General features: G+C 49.2%; 9 protein-coding genes across 9 annotated transcripts; 4 read left to right on the top strand and 5 right to left on the bottom strand.

Annotated features, from left to right (window-relative positions):
- Positions 1–2076: 2076 nt before the first annotated feature.
- Positions 2077–3497, bottom strand: N7471_004320 (metallophosphatase domain-containing protein; the record flags this gene model as incomplete). Its single annotated transcript, XM_057277039.1, has 2 exons — positions 3174–3497; positions 2077–3029 (listed from the first exon to the last, which is right to left on the bottom strand). The coding sequence occupies exons 1-2, from the start codon at positions 3367–3369 to the stop codon at positions 2077–2079; spliced, it is 1149 nt and encodes a 382-aa protein (XP_057136649.1). The 5' UTR covers positions 3370–3497.
- A 635-nt stretch (positions 3498–4132) lies between these two features.
- On the top strand, positions 4133–5102 carry N7471_004319 (60S ribosomal protein uL13; the record flags this gene model as incomplete). Its single annotated transcript, XM_057277038.1, has 4 exons — positions 4133–4153; positions 4246–4381; positions 4578–4890; positions 4964–5102. 4 exons carry the CDS (start codon positions 4133–4135, stop codon positions 5100–5102), a joined length of 609 nt encoding a protein of 202 aa, XP_057136648.1.
- An 865-nt stretch (positions 5103–5967) lies between these two features.
- On the top strand, positions 5968–8005 carry N7471_004318 (putative AMP-binding domain protein; the record flags this gene model as incomplete). The annotated part of the gene is made up of 5 exons (XM_057277037.1): positions 5968–6105; positions 6167–6362; positions 6416–6862; positions 6935–7564; positions 7620–8005. 5 exons carry the CDS (start codon positions 5968–5970, stop codon positions 7925–7927), a joined length of 1719 nt encoding a protein of 572 aa, XP_057136647.1. The 3' UTR covers positions 7928–8005.
- A 727-nt stretch (positions 8006–8732) lies between these two features.
- Positions 8733–10611, top strand: N7471_004317 (putative ubiquitin ligase complex F-box protein GRR1; the record flags this gene model as incomplete). The annotated part of the gene is made up of 3 exons (XM_057277036.1): positions 8733–9464; positions 9521–10204; positions 10264–10611. The coding sequence occupies 3 exons, from the start codon at positions 8733–8735 to the stop codon at positions 10609–10611; spliced, it is 1764 nt and encodes a 587-aa protein (XP_057136646.1).
- Positions 10612–11075: 464 nt separating this feature from the next.
- Positions 11076–14048, top strand: N7471_004316 (M28 family metallopeptidase; the record flags this gene model as incomplete). The annotated part of the gene is made up of 1 exon (XM_057277035.1): positions 11076–14048. The coding sequence occupies one exon, from the start codon at positions 11076–11078 to the stop codon at positions 14046–14048; it is 2973 nt and encodes a 990-aa protein (XP_057136645.1).
- A 426-nt stretch (positions 14049–14474) lies between these two features.
- Positions 14475–15604, bottom strand: N7471_004315 (uncharacterized protein; the record flags this gene model as incomplete). Its single annotated transcript, XM_057277034.1, has 2 exons — positions 14475–14833; positions 14977–15604. The coding sequence occupies 2 exons, from the start codon at positions 15602–15604 to the stop codon at positions 14475–14477; spliced, it is 987 nt and encodes a 328-aa protein (XP_057136644.1).
- A 1229-nt stretch (positions 15605–16833) lies between these two features.
- N7471_004314 (uncharacterized protein) lies at positions 16834–17940 on the bottom strand (the record flags this gene model as incomplete). The annotated part of the gene is made up of 1 exon (XM_057277033.1): positions 16834–17940. The coding sequence occupies one exon, from the start codon at positions 17938–17940 to the stop codon at positions 16834–16836; it is 1107 nt and encodes a 368-aa protein (XP_057136643.1).
- A 1113-nt stretch (positions 17941–19053) lies between these two features.
- On the bottom strand, positions 19054–19959 carry N7471_004313 (NAD-dependent epimerase/dehydratase family protein; the record flags this gene model as incomplete). The annotated part of the gene is made up of 1 exon (XM_057277032.1): positions 19054–19959. One exon carries the CDS (start codon positions 19957–19959, stop codon positions 19054–19056), a length of 906 nt encoding a protein of 301 aa, XP_057136642.1.
- Positions 19960–21733: 1774 nt separating this feature from the next.
- N7471_004312 (uncharacterized protein) lies at positions 21734–22231 on the bottom strand (the record flags this gene model as incomplete). Its single annotated transcript, XM_057277031.1, has 1 exon — positions 21734–22231. One exon carries the CDS (start codon positions 22229–22231, stop codon positions 21734–21736), a length of 498 nt encoding a protein of 165 aa, XP_057136641.1.
- Between the last annotated feature and the right edge of the window lie 860 nt (positions 22232–23091).

The following is a 23091-nucleotide window of genomic DNA, read 5'->3' as shown; positions in this document are numbered from 1 at the left end:
GGACCACCTATCTTCCAACCATTAATCTGTGCTTTGTAGACTATGAGGCAATTGCAGTAGACTCTCTTGATGAAACTACGTTGTACTCCCGTACTCCTTCTGTCTCGGACGGTCCGGTCTGTCCACTGGTTCCAAGTCATCTGGACCCAGTACTGCGGTCCGCGCGGCGCAGTAATTATTTAGACCGATGATGGACGGAGCTGATATGTGTGCCAGCCCCGATCATGACAAGTTTATTGGAAAAGGTGCAAATGCCGAGCAAGTTAACGCCGTGTCAGCATTACCATATCATTATCTTACTACTCTGTATGACTATTCTAATATTGCCTAAATAGTCTAGATTTTACTAAGAATGCCATCTATCTTTCTATTTAATGTTAAGGTGTCCAATGGCTTAAGACAAGAATGGCTCACGATCCATTCAATTATTTCGCCTCGAATATTGTAGCTCTATAGCCCTTACTATTTCATCTTCCTGACCATGTCATCTGACATTTTCCTGTGTGATAGTGATTGTAGTATACTTTTTCTCGGTCTGGGGTTGGTCGAATTATCGCCAGGCGATGATAGCACTAGACCACTGACTCTCGCTCTTTCCAATCCGACTGCACCAGCCGAATCCATAATCCTCCGATCCCATCGGTTGTGCTCGTGGGGTCACACAATGCCTCTCTCTGAAACACAGGGTTGTAACCTTATACGCTTAAACCGTGATCTACAGATACCCCTCTTCCCTGACAGTCACGCAACCCCGCTAGGACCGGGGTCGGTGAATTCAGGATTGGACGTTAGCAGCCAGATAATAAAGGGTGTGTTTGTAGTATAGTTAGAATAATAGTAACACCGGAAGATAGGAGCAGGGCAGGCAGCCAGGTAAACAAGTTACAAATAGCGATATATGTAGACTACGTACTAGAATACACTATATATGCCGTGGCTGACTCGAAGCAGTTGTAGGTTTGCTACCCGGGAAACAAGAATGCAGACGCAATGCAGGTTGCCTGCAATAATGATGTCTAGTATTACCTTCTCATGCAATAATATTCTCTATTATCACAAAGTACTTTACGTTGTACGGAGTACAGAGTCGCGAGGCTAGACCTCTCCGCTCAGCCACTAAACGCCTTCTAGAAAGGAATGCGCCAGCCTAAGCAGCAACCCTTGCGAGAAGCATGTGTTTCCCACGAGGGTGGTGTGTAAGAGTGTGTTCCAGTCCCAAATCCCTGCTGAAGAACCGAACACAAACACAAACTCCCAACCTCCCGTGACTAATACATGATCGGCCGTGCATGGTCACATCGGGTATCAAGGAGAGGGTGGGAGGAGCCATTTATTGGCTGGCTCAAGTTTTTGTGCCCTTTGCAGCCCAGACTTTGGCCACTAACAGGTCGTTTGGAAGCGCTGCAGTTTCTGGAAGTTTTGAGTTTGGGGGAAGATCCCCGTTGCAGATGACTTGTGTAAATCGTATGGGAACTTATGGTGATGAGAATTAAGAACTCGAGTTGTGATATCACAGGCGCGTGTGGCTTGATGCGATTGCATCGGTCAGATGGGTTTGTACATCGCATGCGGGGTAAACATGAGACAAGAGGGGTAGCTCGATGTTTGTGCGGTTTGAGAGGAGGAGAGTAAATCGGGGTAAATTCTTCTTTTCTTCTTTCTATTAACCTGGTGAATATTAGAATCTGTAACAGGTATCCCTACAGTACGGAGTATGGGGCTTATGCTCGAGTTGCATTGGCAGTCTGACGGGGTCACCTACCACCGAGGCCAATGCGAGGCCAATGCGGCGCACAGTTTAATAAATGATGTAAGCGTAGACAGTCTGACAGCACTGGGATCGTGCATCAAGTCACTAGGGGACCAATGTTAAAAAACCATGAAGCATCAAGGCGCCAAACTACCAGCATCAACGGGCCAAAGCCCACAAGGTCACTGTATGTCCCAGGGAGAAGGTAGAAGCTGGCGTCAAGCCACCATGCACGGCCAAAGCAAAGGGAAGATTGACGTTACGATCGATGGGGCCCGAATAAAATGCAATTTCCCAAAGTTGCTTAATTCCACAGGAAAACACATTCACCCGATCGTGACCGCGTGGTCGCCCTGCCACACGGGAAGTTCAAGATCTACTATAATCGGCGAATTGAACCGTTTGCCCCCCTGATGCGGCCAGCTAGTGGACACAACAGCGGCGTTGACAATGCAGGTTTCCTTTCTTAGTGTTTGCAAGGCGTAATCAAAACCTCGGCTACTGGAGCCAGGGCTACCCGCACCCAGGGACGGATGAACGCTCAGCAAGTTTCGTGGACTTGCCTTTTCAGGAACTCCAGCAGATGACTCTGACCCCAGTGAGGCTGATGACATCGGTTGAGTATCTGCCAGATCATGCTGTCTTTGTCCAGGGTGCGAAAATCCCTCGTTGTCTAGTCGTTTATCCCGTTTGCCAGTCAAATCCACTAGGCTCTGTTTCTTGCTGCCCACGGGTGGCAGAATGCCCCGAATGATATGGTCAACTGAATCAGATACTGGCTGTGTTTCTGTTTCTGTTTCTGTCTCCGTGTTGGTAAGCCTACCTCGCCAGCGAACTCGTTCGTATCCTCGTCCTTCATGCACATGGCCACAAACAGCTAAGTGCGGCCTGATGAGGCTCAATGCACTACGAAGCGCAACACACCCAACGAACATTCCGTTCGGTTTCTGGTCGCAGTGAGATTGTGGTGGCGTATGCGTGATGACGATGTCCGTGTCGATTGGTATCTGACCCCACAGCGCAGCAGCTTCATTTGATTCGTATCCGAATGCCCAGTTCCCTTGGGATTGCGAGTATGGGGACCCGAATATTTTAAATACTGTGTTTGGTCCGCCCGCTCGCGTCAATCGAATCAAGGCGGGCTCATGGCGAAGTAGAATGACCGAAGGCGACTCCGTGATGAGTTTTAGGCAGTGATGTGAATCTTCGAGGTGCTGGTCATGAAAGCTTTGTCCATGTTCTTTATAGAATGCCGGGTCCAAGGTGACATCGTGGTTGCCTGTTCAAAAGGTTAGGGGCTTTGTATCGATCTTCCCTGATAATGATGGTGCATTTTGGCGAACAGCGAAGATATAACTTCCATTAATGCTCGGGATAAATCAAGTATGAATCGGGCACGTGAACAACAAGTCGAAACACTGACCACCAACTATGATTTTGATTTCAAAGTCGGCCTTGCAGATCCAATCCATTGTCCTGCGGAGCTCTTTTAGGCTTCCATTGTTTGTCAAGTCGCCGGCGTGAATCAGGACATCCCCTGCTGGTAATTTGAAGCCCGCTTCGGAGGGCGTATATCCATGTGTATCAGAGACGCAGACAAAACGCGTCTTTTGTCGCATGACTCGAGCATAAAGAGGACCCTTGCCTCAAGGTGTAAATCGAAAGGAAATCAAGTTGGATTGTTGGTGTACGGTGGAATTGCAAGCGAATAGGATGAGTGGGACATGATGCCCTGTGGAAAGTCGCGTTGGCCTCGGTAATCTCTGCGAGAAGAAAGTTCCTTTGGGGAAAAAAAACAATGGTCTGGACGGGTTCATGGATATATTAGTCATCGGACCCAATGTTTCCACCTGAAGTTGGCTAGATCATAGATCTGACAATCGAAGAAGACGATAAGACAGACTTGTTCACAACAAGAGACAGGTTTACACGGGAGTAAAAGGGAATTTGTAGTTGACTATATCAGTACAATGTAAATATTTTGTACCGAACTTTGGAATTATACCACAGGCTTCAACCCCCCATTCCTTACAACTTTAAGATAATCAGTCGATCTTACAATAACCTTCTAGAACAGGGCATATCAGCCCTAAGCCAATGCCCTAACGGCACAAAGAAAAGAGAACCACCACAGCGCACAGTGAGAAATAAAAGTATTACGTAATACGATACCGAGCGGATCTGGGAGAGGCAAAGCACGTGACTTTGCTGACCCTTGATTGGTCAGACTTAGGGCTGCGACCCTCGCCATTAACACAAAGTGAGCGGACCCTCGCTTAGCCCATTCTCATCGAGCCATCCGACTTCGTTGTGTGCGTCGACTTGACACCCACGACAACAACCGCCGACAACATCCATCCCACGGGACATTAGATCACCAGGATGTCCTCCTTCGAATCAGTGGTGCGTTTATACCCAACGACTTGAGTGCCGCCACTCTCGCCTCCAAAGTGTGCATATCGAATCTGTCGCTGACTTTAATTGTTTGGAAATAGGTCGTCATCGACGGCAAAGGACACCTCCTCGGTCGTCTGGCCAGCACTGTCGCCAAGCAGCTGCTCAACGGTCAGAAGATCGTCGTCGTGAGATGTGAGGCCCTCAACATCTCCGGCGAGTTCTTCCGCGCGAAGCGTACGTTCAACCCCTTCTCGAATATTTCCTTTGCGTTCTGTGTGATATTGGGAACTGTGTGAATCAGTGTGGAGGAAAGAATCGACCGACAACACCCGCATATCGAAACCAGTGGCAGTTATTTGATGGCCAACTTTTGGAGGAAATGCACTATTATTTGGGTATCAGAAAGCTGACTCGAAATTCCGCCGTACAGTCAAGTACCACGCCTACCTTCGCAAGATGACTCGTTTCAACCCCACCCGTGGTGGTCCCTTCCACTTCCGCGCTCCTTCCCGCATCCTCTACAAGGCCATCCGCGGTATGATGCCCCACAAGACCGCCCGTGGTGCCGCCGCTCTGGAGCGCCTTAAGGTCTTCGAGGGTGTCCCCCCTCCCTACGACAAGAAGAAGCGTGTCGTTGTTCCCCAGGCTCTCCGTGTCCTGCGTCTCCGCCCCGGCCGCAAGTACTGCACCGTTGGCCGTCTCAGCCACGAGGTTGGCTGGAAGTACCAGGATGTTGTTTCCAGGTATGTACAATCTCTGATTTATCACCTCGGTGTGATTCATTGGGTCAATCGACAAATCCTAACACATTTACAGACTCGAGGAGCGCCGAAAGGTCAAGAGCAAGGCTTACTACGAGCGCAAGAAGGCCGCTCGCCGTGTTCTTGCCAAGGCCGAGCAGGGAGCGAACGTGGACAGCAAGACCAAGACCCAGCTTGCTCAGTATGGCTACTAGATACCTTTAGCGCGGCTGGTTGTTGTGTCGAGCGATGGTTCTGGGATGGAATCGCGGACGGTTTTCTTTCAGCGAATTTGAACGGCAAGCCGACCGACCTTTTTCTGCGGCCCGGTTCCCTAACTCATGAATACCACTGTCTGTGACGCACATGACGGCTCGGGGACTGGGGTCTTCGAAATTTTCAAAAGTCGAAAAAACGGAGTCGATTGGGATTAAAGGTTCAAAATAGCTGGCCGTTGACTCGCGCCGTGGCGGTTTAATCCAAAGAAACAATTTTCAAGAGTTCAACATGATTCTTATGATCAAAAAATACTTTGACCTATACCTCTTTTTTAATTTGGTAGCCCCCTCGATTTCCCCGTAACATATTGCATTTATATGCACATATCTTGCCTACATATATCCCCATACTGCCCTGCCATAATATACTACTTACACATTAACTTATATACCAAGTCATATTTTGAATTTATGCAATCCACTCAAATTCCAAGATGATTCCGGGTCCGTACCCACCGATCTTGTCCCCACACAACCACAACAGACAGACCAATCTATGATAATCCATTGAAGCGAGGGTACAATGTAGATCAAGACATTCCCGAAAATTGAGGCCATATTCAACCCCTTAGTCCGGATACGCCAGAGCTAATACCCGAAACTCCCCCGCTTGTGATTTGGCATAGCCTAGGTTAACCGTTTTGGTACCAGCCTCCCCGCATTTCTCCAACTTGGAGTATTTCCTTTCTCTACAATCTTTTCCCCTGCATAATTCCAATCAGTACCTCTTCGTTCCTCGACATCGACCTACCTCTGCTGTTTAACAAACACATTTTCGTGCAATCTACCCTCACGGTGTAGCATGTCTGGTTCAAAGTCTCGGTTGTCTGGCCTGCTTGGCCATTTCACAGGTTCAACGCCGCCGGTTGAACACCGTGTTAATACCCATACGCTATCCCCGACTTTCTTTCTTCCTCGTGCTGCTGCCGTTGAACCCAATGTAAGCCCATTGCAAGTGGTATCTAGGTAGTACTTCAATGGTCTAACAAATAATTACACAGGCTGAGGCGATCTACCATGTAACCGCCAACAACAAGATCCTTCGCAGGAGCTACGGCGAGACTGCAGACCGAGCGAGGGGTATGGCTTACTACCTCAAAAAACATGGGTTCAAAAGAGTGGGCATACTCTGTCCGAATACTCCAGCATTCCTCGAGTCGATTTTCGGAATCGCCGCAGCTGGGGCTGTTAACATCGGTAACCTAATTATCTGTTGAGGGGAGATGCCAATTAAACTAACAAATTTGCAGCTGTCAATTATCGTCTGAAACAAGAAGATATTGCTTATATATTTGATCATGGTGATGCAGAAGTGATCATCGTCGACGAGGAATATGTCCCACTTCTCGAGCACTATCGATCCCAATACCCCCACATCCCTATTATAGTAGATACCGACACCGATGTAACGGAGGGTGAGCTGACGGGTCCCTTTGATGAGGCTGTTTTGGAAGGCCTCAAGCACGACATCGATACAGGTTCTCAGGGTTGGGAAGGACTCGAGAGCCAAGCTGCCGATGAAGAGTCCACACTTGCATTGGCATATACCAGTGGGACTACAGCCCGTCCCAAGGGTGTTGAGTTCAGTCATCGGGGCTGCTATCTGGCAACATTGGGAAACGTCATTGAGTCTGGTCTGAACTACCACCGCGGACGTGCCCGTTATCTATGGACGCTACCCATGTTTCACGCTATGGGTTCGTGCATCTTCTTCACTTGAGTGATCTGAAATCGATCTGCATAACTAACATACGTATCTATACATATAGGCTGGACGTTTCCATGGGCAGTGACAGCCGTTCGCGGAACCCATTATTGCCTACGCAAGATAGACTATCCCAAAATCTGGAGGTTGCTAAAAGAGGAGCATATCACCCATTTCAATGCTGCACCGACTGTGAACACCTTGCTTTGCAACGCAAAAGAAGCAGAGAGACTTTCTGAGCCTGTCCGAGTCACAGTGGCAGCAAGCCCGCCCACGCCCTCTCTCTTCGAACAAATGACCGACTTAAACTTGCATCCTGTACATGTCTATGGAATGACGGAGACATACGGCCCAATCACCAAGGGCTACTATTTGCCAGAATGGGACGTGCTTCCTCTGAAGGAGAAATACCAGAGGATGGCCCGCCAAGGCCACGGCTTTATTACAAGTCTTCCAGCTCGGGTCATCAAGACCGAAGTGCCTGAAGGGACCATCACCGATGTTCGCAAGGATGGCCAGGAGATTGGAGAGATTGTTTTTGTTGGAAATATCTGTGCCCGAGGATACTACAAGGATCCTGAGGCAACTCGGAAATTATTCGCAGGAGGTGTTTTGCACTCCGGAGACTTGGCTGTCTGGCATCCCGATGGTGCGATTCAGATTCTTGATCGTGCGAAGGATATCATCATCAGTGGTATGTGTGACGAGCGGCTCAATTGCCAAGAGACCAGATTTCTAACAATGATTAGGCGGCGAAAACATTTCTTCCGTTGCACTTGAGTCTATGCTAGTCATGCATCCTGACATTTTGGAGGCTGGTGTTGTTTCTGTTCCTGACTCCCACTGGGGCGAACGACCCAAGGCCTTTGTTACAGTGAAGGAAGGTAGGAGCCTTCAAGGTTCAGACTTGATTGACTGGGCTCGAAATAGTAGCGGAATCAGCAAGTTCATGATTCCTCGAGAAGTGGAAGTGGTTACTGAACTACCCAAGACCAGCACTGGCAAAATCCGGAAGAACATCTTGCGTGAATGGGTCAAGGGTTCGAGAGAAGCTTAGACAAAAACGAGTACTGAGAAGAATATATTTCTAAGTAGATGATTAGATCACTTTGAATACATGTGGAAAAGATTCTGGAAGAAAGCAGGGCTTCCCTACATTCCAATGAGGTCAGATGTCCGGCACTCCCGCATCGAGTAGATTGATTGTAGATCAAGCACGAGGTCATATCAAGCGACCTTGAATACTTCTAGTCTTCACCGGCTGGTTCAACAAGGTATTTTAATCCTCATTTTCTCTTATAGAAGGTTTACATGCAAGTTTCATAACTAAAAGGGCTATACAATCTACAGACCCATCCATCTTATCAAGCGATAAGCAGTGCTTGGCACTGACTCCGCAGCACTGAAACCCGGCCCCATTGCCTCATCCCCCCTCCATTGCCGCTTTTATCCCTTCACATTTACCTGCATTGATTTTCCTGGTTACGCATTTGCATCTGACCCAAGGGGTGCTTGGGGCCATGATCTAGATTAGTTCGACTTCATTCCGAACGATCTGCCCTTGTCCGCCTCTCCCTTGTCATCCAAATACGCGCCGCGAAACCACGCTTACATCCCTCGTGCACCCACCTTGCTGCAGATATTTCCCGAAAATTACATTCATCTACCAGTCTTCAGACAAAAAAAGGTCTTAGGACTGTTGACTGATCAAAGACTGGCTGCATCTGTGGACCGGACTTGCCTGTTCCAGTCTCACATGCACCGCCCATGCAGAGTACCCTGAAGTTATGAGATTTCAACCATACCGACACCCGAAAAATATATTAAAGCGAACTTCGAAAAGCGAATCTACCCCGACGAGGATGCATCGGCTACGAGAAGCTGGTCGGTGCTCAAGTGCAGCCCCTTCCGAAACCTCTGGATCGACGTCACCCGAACGTGCCGCCGATGATGACACCGATTTCTTCATGGCCCAGGCCAACGACTCGCAATCCTCCATCGGTGTGGCCAACTTCCGCGATTCTCGCCTGTCAAGTGAACTATCCGAGCCACTGCCGCCGATCGGCCGCCTCCCACCCGAGATTCTGATCGCGATTTTCTCGAAATTGGTTTCGCCCTTAGATATGCTCAATTCCATGCTAGTGTGTCGTGGATGGGCTGCGAACTCTGCAGGGATACTGTGGCATCGGCCGACTTGCAACACCTGGGCCAATGTTAGAAGCGTGACTACGTCGTTGGGAAAACCGGACAGTCTTTTCAACTACGCAGACCTTATCAAGAGACTGAATCTATCTGCTCTGTCAGATGATGTTAGCGATGGAACTATCCTGTCTTTCAACCAGTGCAAGCGGATTGAGCGGCTGACGTTGACAAGCTGCAAGAACTTGACGGACAAGGGCGTGTCGGACTTGGTGGAGGGGAACCGGCATCTGCAGGCGCTGGATGTTTCAGAATTGCGACACCTTACAGACCACACGCTCGCCACGGTGTCCAGAGACTGTCCCCGTCTGCAAGGTCTGAACATCACGGGATGTTCAAAAATCACCGATGACGCTTTGCTCATCGTATCACAAAAGTGTCGTCAAATCAAAAGGGTATGTGGATTATATGCGGGATTTTGGGTGAACCCCAAGCGCTAATTATATAACAGTTGAAACTCAACGGGGTTTCCAATGTGTCAGACCGGGCCATTCAGTCCTTTGCCGAGAACTGCCCGTCTATACTTGAAATTGACTTGCATGACTGCAAACTTGTCACTAGCGTATCAGTGACTCCGTTGCTCACAACACTGCGGCATCTCCGAGAACTGCGGCTTGCACACTGCACTGAAATCGACGACAGTGCGTTCATGTCGCTACCTCCTCAAATTACCTTTGAGAGTCTTCGCATCCTCGATCTCACCGCATGCGAGAACGTCAGGGATGACTCAGTGGAGCGAATCGTGCGTGCGGCTCCTCGTTTACGTAATCTAGTACTGGCCAAATGCCGATTTATCACAGATCGATCTGTGATGGCTATTTGTAGGCTAGGAAAGAACCTCCACTATGTGCACCTGGGCCACTGTTCGAACATTTCAGACTCGGCCGTGATGAACCTGGTCAAGTCCTGCAACCGCATTCGATACATCGACCTGGCCTGCTGCAACCTCCTAACGGACCGTAGTGTACAGCAATTGGCAACCTTGCCGAAGCTCCGAAGAATCGGGCTAGTCAAATGTCAGGCTATCACCGACCAGAGTATATTAGCGCTGGCACGGCCCAAGATGGGCCATCATCCTTCCGTTAGCAGTTTAGAGCGTGTTCACCTGAGCTATTGCGTTCAGTTGAGAATGAAGGTGAGTCTTGGTCGAAGGTTCTGATGTACACGATATGCAATACTGACGTTACGGCTTAGGGTATTCACGCTTTGTTGAATAGCTGCCCACGCCTGACTCATTTGAGTTTGACCGGCGTCCAAGAGTTCCTGCGAGAAAACCTCACTGCATTCTGCCGAGAAGCTCCCCCAGAGTTCACGCAACAACAACGGGACGTCTTCTGTGTGTTCAGCGGTGATGGTGTCAATCGACTCCGGGACCACTTGAACCGAAGTGAACCACAATTCCAAGAAGAAGCCGAAGCCACGATGTACGATGACGACGAAGAACTGGACGAAGATGAAGGCCAGATGACTGGGCTGATGAACGCAACTGTCATCAACGACGGAGACGATGATTATATCGACGTTGGGCCTTTGAATACTTGATACGATACCCCCTTTCTTTGCAGTCGAAAATAAGCCCAGGCCCTCGCATTTCTTCCTTTTATTCAATTCCCTGTTTTCTTTTATCCACGATCCTTAGTTGGATCAAACAGGCAGACATATTTCTACCCATATGAGCAAAGATCACCTTATCCTTCATTCTGTGTTATTGTGGGAAATGCATTAGTACGCAGGCGGTTACGGACTTGGATTATTTTTTTTGTCAATGTGTAATCGCATAGAATTTAAGCAATTCTCATTTCTTTAACTCATTCCCTAGTTCAATGACTGTAGTTGTGTTAGTGTAGCACGACTTGTGCAGCAGATCCGCGCATGTACATAAAGGTATGTAATGAATTATGTATCGGAATGACGGTACGACAAGCTACCCCCGCATTTGTCTTAAATTCGACTCCAACTTCAACCTCCACTCCACCCATTCATTCTCAGCTTGAACAGCACAGGGTATGGCTACCCACAAGGCCAGAAACCCTCTGGCATTCACGCCGTGGCCGGTAACAATCATCGCCACGGTCGTGTACCTCGCCTTGATTATCCCATCTCTGGTGATCCACCACAACGTCCCTTCCGCGCCCCGGACGAGCCCCAATGGTCTCAACCTCACAGAGGCATGGCAAGATCTCCAAAGCCTGACAAAAGGCTTCCACCCATACAACTCACACCAGAATGACGAGGTCCGCTCGTGGTTGCTTGAACGCATCGACGCGATCAAGCAGTCCGCCCCATCCACCGAGGAATATCGCGACGCGAAGGAGGAGAAGCCTGATGTTTTTGTTTTCGACGACCTAGTGTCTAACCTGACTTTCATCGATAAAAGTGTCGGCGTTTACTTTGAAGGCACAAATATCCTCGTCTACATTCGCGGCTCTGAAGATAGTAAACAGAATTGGTGGGAGACTCCCGGCCGGATGCCCGTTGGCAAGGGAGGAGTACTTGTCAACGCGCACTACGACAGCGTTTCGACCGGGTACGGAGCGACAGACGATGGAGTTGGTGTTGTGACGTGTCTGCAGCTGGTGAAATATTTCCTGACACCGGGCCATGCGCCACGCCGCGGGTTGGTGGTTCTCTTCAACAATGGCGAGGAGGACTATCTGAACGGCGCACGCGCGTACAGCCAGCATCCGATGGCGCGCTTTGCCCACACATTCCTGAACCTGGAGGGTGCGGGTGCCGGAGGTCGTGCTACATTGTTCCGCAGCTCGGATACGGAGGTCACCCAGGCGTATGCGAAATCACAGCACCCATTCGGCTCGGTGTTGAGTGCCAACGGGTTCGAAAAGGGTCTCATTAGTAGCCAGACGGATTATGTTGTTCTAGACGGTATCTTGGGCCTGCGCGGTCTGGATGTCGCTTTCTTTGAACCTAGAGCTCGTTATCACACTGACCAGGATGATGCCCGACACACCAGTATCGACTCGCTTTGGCATATGCTCTCTACTGCTGTTGCTACGACGGAGTATCTTGTGTCTGACACCACTGATCGGTTTGACGGACATCTCCGCGACGATGGAACCGTGCCTAGCGGCTCAGGTACCCGGGCTGTTTGGTTCGATCTGTTTGGGAGTGCTTTTGCCGTGTTCCGTCTGCACACCCTCTTTGCGTTGTCTGTCACTCTGCTGATTGTGGCGCCGTTGACATTGCTTGTCACCAGTGTCATTCTTTCAAGGGCCGACAAGATGTATCTCTTCCGCTCATCGGTGTATTCCGAGATCAACGACGACAACATTCCGTTGCGTGGTTTGCGTGGTTTCTTCCGGTTCCCGTTCTTGATTTCAATTCCTACAGCAGTGACTGTCGGATTGGCTTACATGGTGACGAAAGTCAACCCTTTTATTGCCCATAGCAGCTCATACGCCGTATGGAGTATGATGATCTCAGCTTGGATCTTCTTGGCTTGGTTTGTATCTCGCGTCGCAGACTTTGCACGCCCATCAGCCTTTCATCGAGTCTATACCTGGACTTGGATGTTTGTTCTTACTTGGTCTCTCATGGTAGTTGGCACCGTTTATGAGCACGAGGAGGGGCTCGCTGGTGGCTACTTCATGTTCTTTTACTTTGCCGGTACCTTCTTGGCCACATGGATCTCCTATTTGGAGTTGTTCTCTCTGCCAACGAAGTCAGAGTACGCCGGTAGATTATCCGAATCACGACGGCCTAGTACCCAGGGAAGCCGGCTTGCTGCATCGGGAGATGAGCACCAGGACGATGATGCCGAAGAGGACCCGACTGAGTCAACATCTCTCTTGCGTGGCCGCCACCGCCCCACCTTTGCCAACTACGTCCGCGTTGGGGTAGACCGCGCATCCCATGAACTAGACGAAGAGGAAGAAGAGGAGAAAGACCCGAACGTGTATGCACACGAGCAGGGGTGGAGTGGCGTGTTGCCGCGATGGACATGGCTGCTGCAGCTCCTCATCACAGCTCCCGTAATTCTCATGCTGATCGTGCCCATGGCTCTTCTGATTACTAGCGCTCTAAGCCAGACCGGCCAGGATGGTAGCCCCCAGCTGATTGTCTATCTGTTCATTTCCAGTCTTACTGCACTCCTCTTTGCACCTCTGTTGCCATTTATCCACCGTTACACATACCACCTGCCTATCTTCCTACTCTTTGTTTTCATCGGAACCATGATCTACAACCTTGTTGCCTTCCCGTTCGCAGACTCCAACCGCCTGAAGCTGTTCTTCCAACAAGAGGTCGATCTCGACAATGGAATCTCTACTGCTTCACTGACTGGCATGCCTCCGTTTGTTAAGGATGTTACCTACGGGCTCCCTAGCGCAGCAGGCCAAAATGAGGCCTGTAATTGGATTTTACGAGGCAAAAACGAAGTCCAGCGATGCTCCTGGAATGCACCAGTACCACATGTTGTCCCCAGTGCTGACTCTCTATCCATTTTAAACGAGGATGTCGACTCTATGCTTGAGGCCACTGAGCTATCGCCGGACTGGATTTCGTTCAGCATTTCCCACCCTCAACCAGACAGTTCTTCTGTCCGCTTTGAAGTATCGGGCCAAAACACACGTAACTGCCGTATTAACATGGACGGCAACTATATCACTAACTTCAGTGTGATTGGCTCCTCCGCTCCGGACCACCGCTTCCTAAACCCGTCCCCAGATGGTCTGAACCGTATCCAACTGTGGAGTCGTACATGGGACAACAAGTGGACCGTTGATGTCGATTTCTCAAAGCATGACTCGTCTGAGACCGATGAGGTCGACGAGTCCTCTATCACGGGCCGCATCACCTGCCTATGGAGCGACAATAACCGAGTCGGCCTCATCCCCGCTCTCGACGAGGTGAGACAGTTCATTCCGGCGTGGGTTGCTGTGACCAAGTTCTCTGATGGGTTGATTGAGGGATCTCGAGCATTCGAGATTAAGCGTTCGAGCCTCGGGACTCTGGTATCGTGAATCTTGGTGGTAGGAAGAACCTGGTCTCTAGCACCTTTTTATCTGTACGATTTGGGTTGTTTTGTTTTCCGCCCCATATTTCAAATTGTGCTGTGCTGAGCTATGTATCATTCCATCGACGGGCATTTGTTGATTTATATTTCGGTCGAGACATAACATACCCTTGACTACATCTTCTAAGTGCATGTGTTTGGCGTATGCTTTAATCCTTACCTGGAGTAAAAAGGAACTGTTGCCTCGTACGTATGTAGTTACAAAGCATAGTCGGCCGCTTATGCGGCCTCTGACTTTGATGTAGCAGCTCTAGGAGAAAAGAGAGAAAGATAGAGAGAGAGAGTACTAATACGACTGTATTCCCTATCGAGCGGACTGGGAAAACGAAAGAGAGGAAGACGAGGAACTATCTTCTCTGCAGCCCTGCACAAACTACCACCGGTCATCCACGGGCCTCAAGTACCACAACTCAGGCTCTGTCGGCATAGACTCAATAGTAATTCCACGTTTGCGAGCAATCTCATAGAGGGGCTCGCATGCCTCCCGTGCCTGCCGTAGTACCTCTTCCGGAGCTTTGGTATCCGCCTTCCGACCCCAACCCTTTGAATATTCGTAGTGTATATCCAATACAATGGCCAAGCGCTGTAGCTGCGGGAGAAAACCCGGAGACTCAAAAGCCCGCAGCCAATCCACCCAGAGCTCAGACTGGGGTAGTGAAGCCGGACCGCGGAAGTAAAGGGCTGTTAGGTTAGGCGGAAGGACCTTGTGGATTGTCTGCATGTTGGACTTATCTTTGAAGTCCTCAAGTTAGTCAGGGCAGGCAAGAATGTCCGAAAGCAGCCCTTTTCGAGAGGTCCGCATTCCCTTCCTCCAGTGGATCGGAGGAGCAGTGTCTGCAAGTTGTCCACGAGATGAGGCAGCACCTTCGTCATACGACAAAACGTATCGATAACGTCGTATTCCCAGATTTCCAGAGTTTGTAGGTTGGTTGAGCCCTCAGGAGGCTCGTTCTCCGGTTCAATATTTGAGTTCTCACCGAGGACCTTGTACATGTGTTCTGCCACCAAGCTTGGGAAATCGACAACCTCAATTTTCTTTTCGTCCGGCTTACTTAATTTGGCAGTGACGGGTTTGAACCCTGTCTCTCCCCTCGAAAGGGCTTCCTGCTCCGCGAGAGAGAGATTCTCGGTCGTGGGACCTTCGAAGCGTAGGTAACAGGCGTAGAACAGGATTGGGTGCCCGACTAGCCCCTTACGTACGAAGGGACTTTGAACTAGCTCTCTGTATGGCGAGAATAGAGTGAGCTGCTGCAGAGGCCGGTGGAGTGGAATCAGCTTGTCGTTCAGATCTTGGTTATGGCTATGGCCCTCTAGCTTTAGGTTCTCCACGGCGGAGAAGTGGGCTCCGAGTAGAGCCCACTCGGGGTCCAATGGGGTGTCACCTCCGATGAGGAGCTCTGTTGTGGTTTTGGGTATGGATTGTAGTTGGGTTTGGAGCTGAGATTCATGGTCTGGTTGCGATACCTCATGTGGGCCTTGAACCGTGATAGATGTGTAGGCCATGGCGGAGGCCGGATCTTAGCTTAGCTTTAAGAGAAGTGAACGAGACAGGAGAGGAGGAAGAGAATATTGCAACTGGGAATGCAGACAGTATTTAACTGAGCAGCGCGAAAGATGCCCATTCATCTTGTCTTGTTCAATTGATAGGGTATGAGCTTTGTACTGGGGGTTGAAAGAGAAGTGTTAGCAACACATCGCCTCAACTGCCTTGATCTTGGGCTGATTCATAATAAAGAAAAAAATTTGTTAATTGCATGTGATTCAGAGAGACTTTTTACAAAAACTGTGGAGAGTTGGGAAGGGTGAGGCTATCAAGCGACATAGGATCCATAGGTCAGAGGTGTTCAATTAAGAATATCCAACCTTGGAACCTCGGAGTGTTTTAAGCAATTTAAACTCGAGCCATGACCATCTAAGCCTTGGAACTCTCCGAAGTAAATAAGCTTATAGGGGCTAAAGTTCTTTCTATCCATGGAAATTCATCCCGGAGAATTCGAGGTAGATCAGGTGCAAGTTTGATCTTTAGTAAGTTCCAAACATTGAAGTTATCGATAGGTAACTATCTAGTTATAGACTACATGTAGGTATATGAAACTGGTAGCACATACTCGGAAAGCCTGACACATTGCCTTACGGCCCGCCCTGATTCAAAGCGTTGTCTCGTTTGCACGAAGACCCAGAGCAAGATGCAAGCCACGTTTTAAGTGAGGATACGACCGAAGAGCGACACAGAAAATTAATATGAATATTAGGACTACAGACCTTGCTAGAAGTTACACGGAACTTAAGGCGGCCTGTATATTTCGAAGAGAGACAAGGGTGTGCAATCGAGATAATTAATACATATTCAATAACAACCGTGTCTCGGGAGATAACTACTGGGAATCGTTCTATATACAAACAAAGGTGAACATGCATCTCCAATTGCACCATTGTAAATGAACCCCGGTGGGCTCCACGCTTGTGGATTCCCATTAAGGAAGTGACTGGCTCAGCGGCACAACAACTCCGGGTGAATCCTAGAGCTGGGCGCGAGGCCCGAGGTCTGACTGTGGGAAGTTGAGTTTCCTCAGGGTTGTCGGGGAAGAGACCAGTTTGAAGACTGGTTGATGTGTGATGTCCACGTAGAATGAAGTGGGATATCGGGAGTCTCAATGAAGATCATTTCTCATAAGCCGTGAATCATAAAGAAAAAAGAAGTTCGGAGGATATTGCCGTGACGGGATCTATTCTCATCCCGGTTTCTGGGGCATTCCGCGACGACTTTGGTGACGTGGATAATGGTTGAAAGGATTGGTGAAGTCGATCGGGAGGTGATCCACATGATAGGCGCGGGCCTCATTGCTCCACGAGTTGGAGAGATCGGAATTGGTTCGTACGCGGTCGGGCGGTAAATGCTCGAACATGGCGATAGAAACGTCGTCGGCATCCATCCGGGAATGTCTGCGTTGGATGACACTAGGGGAGGCATGGGTCACATCAGAGGTCACACGGGTTGCATCGACGAAATCGGGGAGCTCGCGTGGCACAGAGAAAGATTCGGGTTTCCAGACGTGATTGTGTACCAGGTGAATGAGTTTACCAAGGACAGCGAATTCAAGCTTCAGCTTGATGCTATATACAGCGCCTTTGAGCATGGTTTCCATGATGTAGAAGTCCAAGTACTCGGCGACGAGTAGGCCCAAGTCCAGAATGATGATGATGAAGTTGATGATCAGCAGTTGGTATTGAATCTTGCGCTTGGTACGGTCCGGGTCTAAGCGTAGCATGCGTACTGTTTCCCAGATGTATAGCCCTGAGATGATGAATTCCTGCAGACAAAACCCTGTCATTTGAATCTTTTCCATTATGTTGTAGCCTTTCGTCCACAAGCCTAGGGAGGCGTCGTCGGCCAGGTTGGTGCCATAGGTGAGGGCCGTAGTGGGCAAATGGAGGATGATTGCGTTAATCACGATCATGATCAACACGCGACGCAGGACTCGCTGGTTTGGTAGGACTAAGTGTAGGCGCGAGTAGAGGACAACAGACTGGCCGGTGACCATGGACCACCATCCAATCGTGAGCAAGGTGACAGGGAGCCATGGAAGGTCGTCGGTAATTTTGAAAAATTTGAGTAAGAAGCCCAGCGAGTAGGGAAGTAGACCAGCCGAGGAGGAAATAAATAAACTCCAAAAGTAGAGACCTCGGTATTCCGCGAAGGTGACGAAGAGGAGGATCATTAGCTCGAAGGCATTGTACCAAGTGATACCAGCAAGAGTTGCAATCGTGATCTGCATGCCCAGGGAAGTTCCCTGGTAGCCACCACTGATGCCATCCCCGGCGGCAGTGAAATCGCCCATGGCATTGAGTCAGTATCAAGGGAATAGCATAGTGTGGCCCTGATAAGTGTGGATGCGGTTGAGGTGGGATATAGGAAAATCTGGGGGGGGGAACTCGGGCAGACCCAGTCGAAAAGAAATAAAAGAAAAGAGAAAGAAAAATTCCCTAAAAAAAGACAAAGAGGCCAAGGCAAGCTGGGGGGCGCATCCCGTATATTATTGCATGCGGGGGCCGGGCGATCGGGGTACCCCAGACTTGTACTGCAGTAACTAGTTAAGAGGATATTAGAAGTAACCTTGGAACGTATGATATGAACTCATATTTAGTATGTAGTATGTACTAGTATGAAATAGTAATAATAGTACTAATAATAAAAAAGGACAATGGCCAAAACATGATCGGTGTGAGAGATCCAAAAAAGCAAATTGAAGGATTCGCTTCCTAGTCAATCCCACGCGACTTCATGATTGGAGCTCTCATTTCTCTCTGCGATCTCACGAGTATCCATATTGTGTTACCTATCAATTCGGGGTCTCCAGTTTCTACAATGTGATTGTGAACTTATCTCAACGTCTCATCTAAAACCTCATGGGGCAGATTCAGGGGCAAGACATTGAACGGTATCGGCTAAAAGGGGGAATATTGGTATTGCAACCCGTTTGCCAGCCAAGGCTTTTTGTACCGGGCATTTCCAGCCTCACAGCCCGGATTATAGCCCGCCTTCATTGCGCCACGGAGAAAATCTCGTATATTAGTGGATGGGTGCCTGTTTCCAGGCTCAATTTTGTGAATTAGACGTCCTTGCGTCCCTGCATCCTTTATTCTAACTCCCACATGACAGTTGTGGACTGGGCCTTGGTATATGAACTTGAAACTCGACAAAGACCAGAAAATACCAAAGCAACGTGGAGAGAATCTCACCCTGATTGGGCCAAGCGTTGGCAGTGGACACTCCACATTCGGCAACCTTGGAACAAAGATCTGCTGATGTCATCGGGACCTGGCGCGTGACCTGCTTAACTAACACAGCCCTAGCCCCGGGGCCCCGGCCGAGGTCACTGGAAAGTTATTTGTATGAAAAACAAAAGGTCCACTGTTACGAACATGACGAATCACATTTGATTTCTCCAGACTCATTCATAATACTTCATCCAATGATGCTCTTCCCGAAACCCAAGCAGCTCCTTAATCTTCCGATTACTGATGGGAGCCTCTCTGGCCCCCAACTCTCGCGTAACCGGGACACCGGGACAAACCCGCCCCAGGAACTCAGCAGTGTTCTCGTAATTCGTAATTTCATCATTGACAGCATTAAAGATCTGAAATCCAAGGCCATCCTTCTGAACTGCGAGATCACACATCTGCCCGAGATCACGAGCATCAATGTACGCCCAGCCATGCGGCGCCCATTTCTCGGGATTCTCAACGTATGATCGGAACATGGCCTGTTTATACTCTTCCGGGGCGACAATGCGCCCAATGCGCAGGATATAGATGTCGCTTCCATATCGGCGCGCGAAACCACGCGCAATGCTCTCGCCGCACACCTTCGAGATGGCGTATGTGTCCATCGGATTTGCGTCGACGGTTTCTTCGACTGGGAAGGAGGGATAATCTACGTCTCCCTCTGCATAACTCACGCCGTAGACGGTGATAGAGCTGGCGATGATGATCTTTTTTATGCCGAGGCGCGAGGAAGCTTCGACTATGTTGTACATTGCCGAGGTGTTGCTGCGGAAGGTTTCTTCGTCTGGAACGATCATGTTGCGAGAATACCCGGCCATGTGAATGACTGCATCGGGGACTAGCCCGAGTGGCTCGCGGAATGGCTCTGACAGGTGGAAATGAGAGCCTAGTGCGCTGTATACCTGTCCGGTGTTTGTCAGGTCGACACGCAAGGTGTGGACTCGATCTTCCAGCTCTGCAGGAAGAGGAATGAGGTCGAGGTTCAGGATATCGTGACCTTCTTGGAGGAGATATCTGATGATGTGCTGTCCAGCCTTGCCGGAGCCTCCAGTGATCACGATGCGTTTCCCCATGTTGTGTGGTCTTGTTTGTAGGAGGGGCGGTTGGATAATGCGGGGGTATAAATGACCAAGATTGCTCTGTACGGATGGTTGATGTAAACGCCGTAGACGGGGAGTAGATAAGTGGCTAGTCAAGATAATCTAATTTGGAATGAAACACTCTCAGATGCGTTTTGAGGAGACAGCTTTCGCTGTACGCGAAGCGTGGAGCCGGAAGATGACATCCCGAGATGTTCGGCCCGACAAAGATGGAACGAAAGCTTCCGGATGAGTAGAATGCCACAAATTGCTAATTTACAAGAATACTCAGCTCATGCGGCTTTTATACTTGACGTAGGACTTGGGTGAGTGACAGTACAGACGTTGTATATAGAACAATACTGTGTATGATGTCTTCCTCTGCAAAACAGTCAAGCTACACCACCCGCAGCATAATCTAGGGCATATTATTATGTCAAAAAATATTTTTTTAAAAACCATCGAACCTTGGAATTCGCGTTGGACATGACCTAGGAAAGCATGGACAACGCTCTCATTGACGGCTTGGGTTTGCTGGCGCTACTATGTTGTAGTTGCTTACTTGCCTGGATCGCCTGTTGTTCAAGGCAAACGTCGTCCTATTGGCTATGTTTTTGTTTGTTATACGGGCGGCAAGTGCCAAGTATGCATGGCTCTCACCGATCGAGAAATATGTACATCATACCTTTGCACCCTGCCTGATTGAAAGCAAAAATTTGACGCTACAAGTGTATCTGGCACGCAAGCATTTTTGCTCATTTCTAAAGACATTTACGAGGCTCAGAAAGTAGCAAATGCCAACAGTGAGTCATTGTCTATAGGAACTTTGGAAGGCTTACATTAGCAGGCTGAGAAAGAAGCCCTCGGCGCTCCCGTCTCACCGTATGCGGGGACCCCATATCACACACAAGACCTTGTGTAGCAAACTGTAGGTTTCTGATTGGTAAATCTGCAATTATCCACAATGCCAAGGATCCCCAGTACATGCCCAGGTGTACCGAGTCATGATTATGGAGATGCAAAAGCTGGATCCTTGCCCGGCATTCTATGTTGTGGACATGGCAGGGTGTAGTGGATTCAACATTGTTTTGACGGGCCTGGAGGAACTGAGATGCCTCTTGCTAGACAAAACTAGTCAATTCTAGTCACCCTCAGTAAATTGTGACAGCATTCTCTAATTTCATCCAAATCAATTCATGTCTGCCAGAAAAAAGCTTTTCAGCGGGCCCAACCAATTCGAGTTGTCCGAATTCAGAATACCCAATACCCCGCTAGCCTCGTTGAGCTGATTATATGTATTAATTTGGTGTGATCTCCAAAAAAAGAAAGGTTTGGCGTGGTCTTGAACGAAGAAATGGTATTAATATGGTGTGGTAATGGGCGATCTGAGCATGATATCAACGGGCGATCACGATGATGGTGATATCTCACACCTGCTCTAGCTTGCTTGACAATCGTAATCACCCAGTAAGACCACGCATAGCGTATTATAGTGAATATATTCACAACAGTGCTTTGGATAATGTGCTCTTGCGGATGGTCTCAACTAGAATACCCGCTACGGCCTTCATCCCATCAAGATTCGGATGCAGAAGTGGTCCTAATTGAAATCCTCCAACCCAGGGTTCTTTACTGCCAAGTGCATGTTCCTGGCTGAGTTGGTGAATTGGGACTGTCTCACACCAATCGGTTCGACCTTCCACAGCGACAGAATATGCATGTTGTAGAACAGACGCAACACCGCGGTAATGTTGAATTCTCTCTTCGGTCAGCGGGATATCCCGACCAGCTTGAGTGCCAGGTCCCAGAACAGCAAGATATTCAACAAGGAAGATTCGAGCTCCCGGGGCCCGTTTGTGTATCTGATCGAGGACCCCCCTAGCCGTTCTGCCAATTCGCTGGGTGATAGTGCCACGGACGATTGGAGCTCGGCATCACAAGCATCGGCGATCATGCCGCCAATGTAGTTTATGTCGTTTCCTCCAGCAGTCACGGTGATGATATTGGCATCTTCGGGGAGGTTGGAAATTTGCGGCGGGAAGGTCACGTTGAACGGGGTAGACTGTGGATCGACTGTTATGTTGAGCAAAGTTGCACCAGAAACGGATAGATCAGTAAGATCAGCGTTCAAATGCTGCGCCAGAAGATGGGGGTAATTCTGCCCTGATCGCAATGCGGCACGTGGTTCGATTTGTGGGGGAATGTCAGGACCAGCAGCAAAGGAGCTGCCCAGACTTGCAATTTTGAGTTTCTTTGGAGATTCCATAGTCAGATGTGCCAGCAAATAGAAGAGCTGAGGAGCAGGGGAGTAGGGAAGTGTGGCTTTGAAGTTGGAGAGATTAGCTTTGGCAGAAACCACGGTTTCGAGGAAGTTGATGCCTGAGGTGTCAGGCTGAAATTACTCAGCCCAGCTGAAAGCTGCCCACCTGGTGCCCCAGGGTGCCTGGGTGGGGCGCAGGGCCCGCCCCGTGACCCGTACCCTGGGGCCCGGGCCCCGGGTCTCCAATGATTTGGACAACCTTTAGGAAATCTATTTGTTTTCCATTAATAGAATAGTTTTCTCACTCCTTTTTGAAATGCATCAGCGTTAGGTTGTGCATGTGAAAACATGAAGTTTTAAGATCGGCGTAGGGTTGGGCAGCCTAGCAGTCAGGGCGCCTAAATATCACCGGGAGAGGTGGGCTTAGGATTGTTAGAACTCGATCTTAGCTTCTTTCTTCGAGAACATGTATCCAGAAATAACCCTCTTAATGGGTGCATAGGTGGCCTAATCTGAGGCCCCCAAGGCTTGATTGGCGGGGTTGTGAATGTGTCTTACAAGATGTTAAATGTTTACCTTTGAAGTTTTGTACCATGTATAGGAATCCTGTCTTGGGGTCTGACTTTGCCAAGAGTGAGACATGAGATTCAACCTTGCCAGCAATCAGTGCAGGTGTTTTCTATGTGTTCCATATGTACTGTTACATCGACTAACATTGCATTAGCATGTAGGAAGTCTAATTCGAGAGATCATGGCGGAGTGACCACGAGAAATTTCAAAGTGTGGGATGCCTCATCACATAACCTATGCTTTGATGAATGGAAGATCAACGGCTGAGCGTTGAGAAAGCCTTAAATACCTTCATT

This window comes from Penicillium samsonianum (assembly GCF_028829775.1).
Source record: "Penicillium samsonianum strain IBT 33392 chromosome Unknown utg000003l_segment0_segment0, whole genome shotgun sequence".
NCBI lineage: Eukaryota > Fungi > Ascomycota > Eurotiomycetes > Eurotiales > Aspergillaceae > Penicillium > Penicillium samsonianum.
The sequence above is the reverse complement of the archived record's forward strand: the minus strand, read 5'-3'. Positions and strand labels throughout refer to the sequence as shown.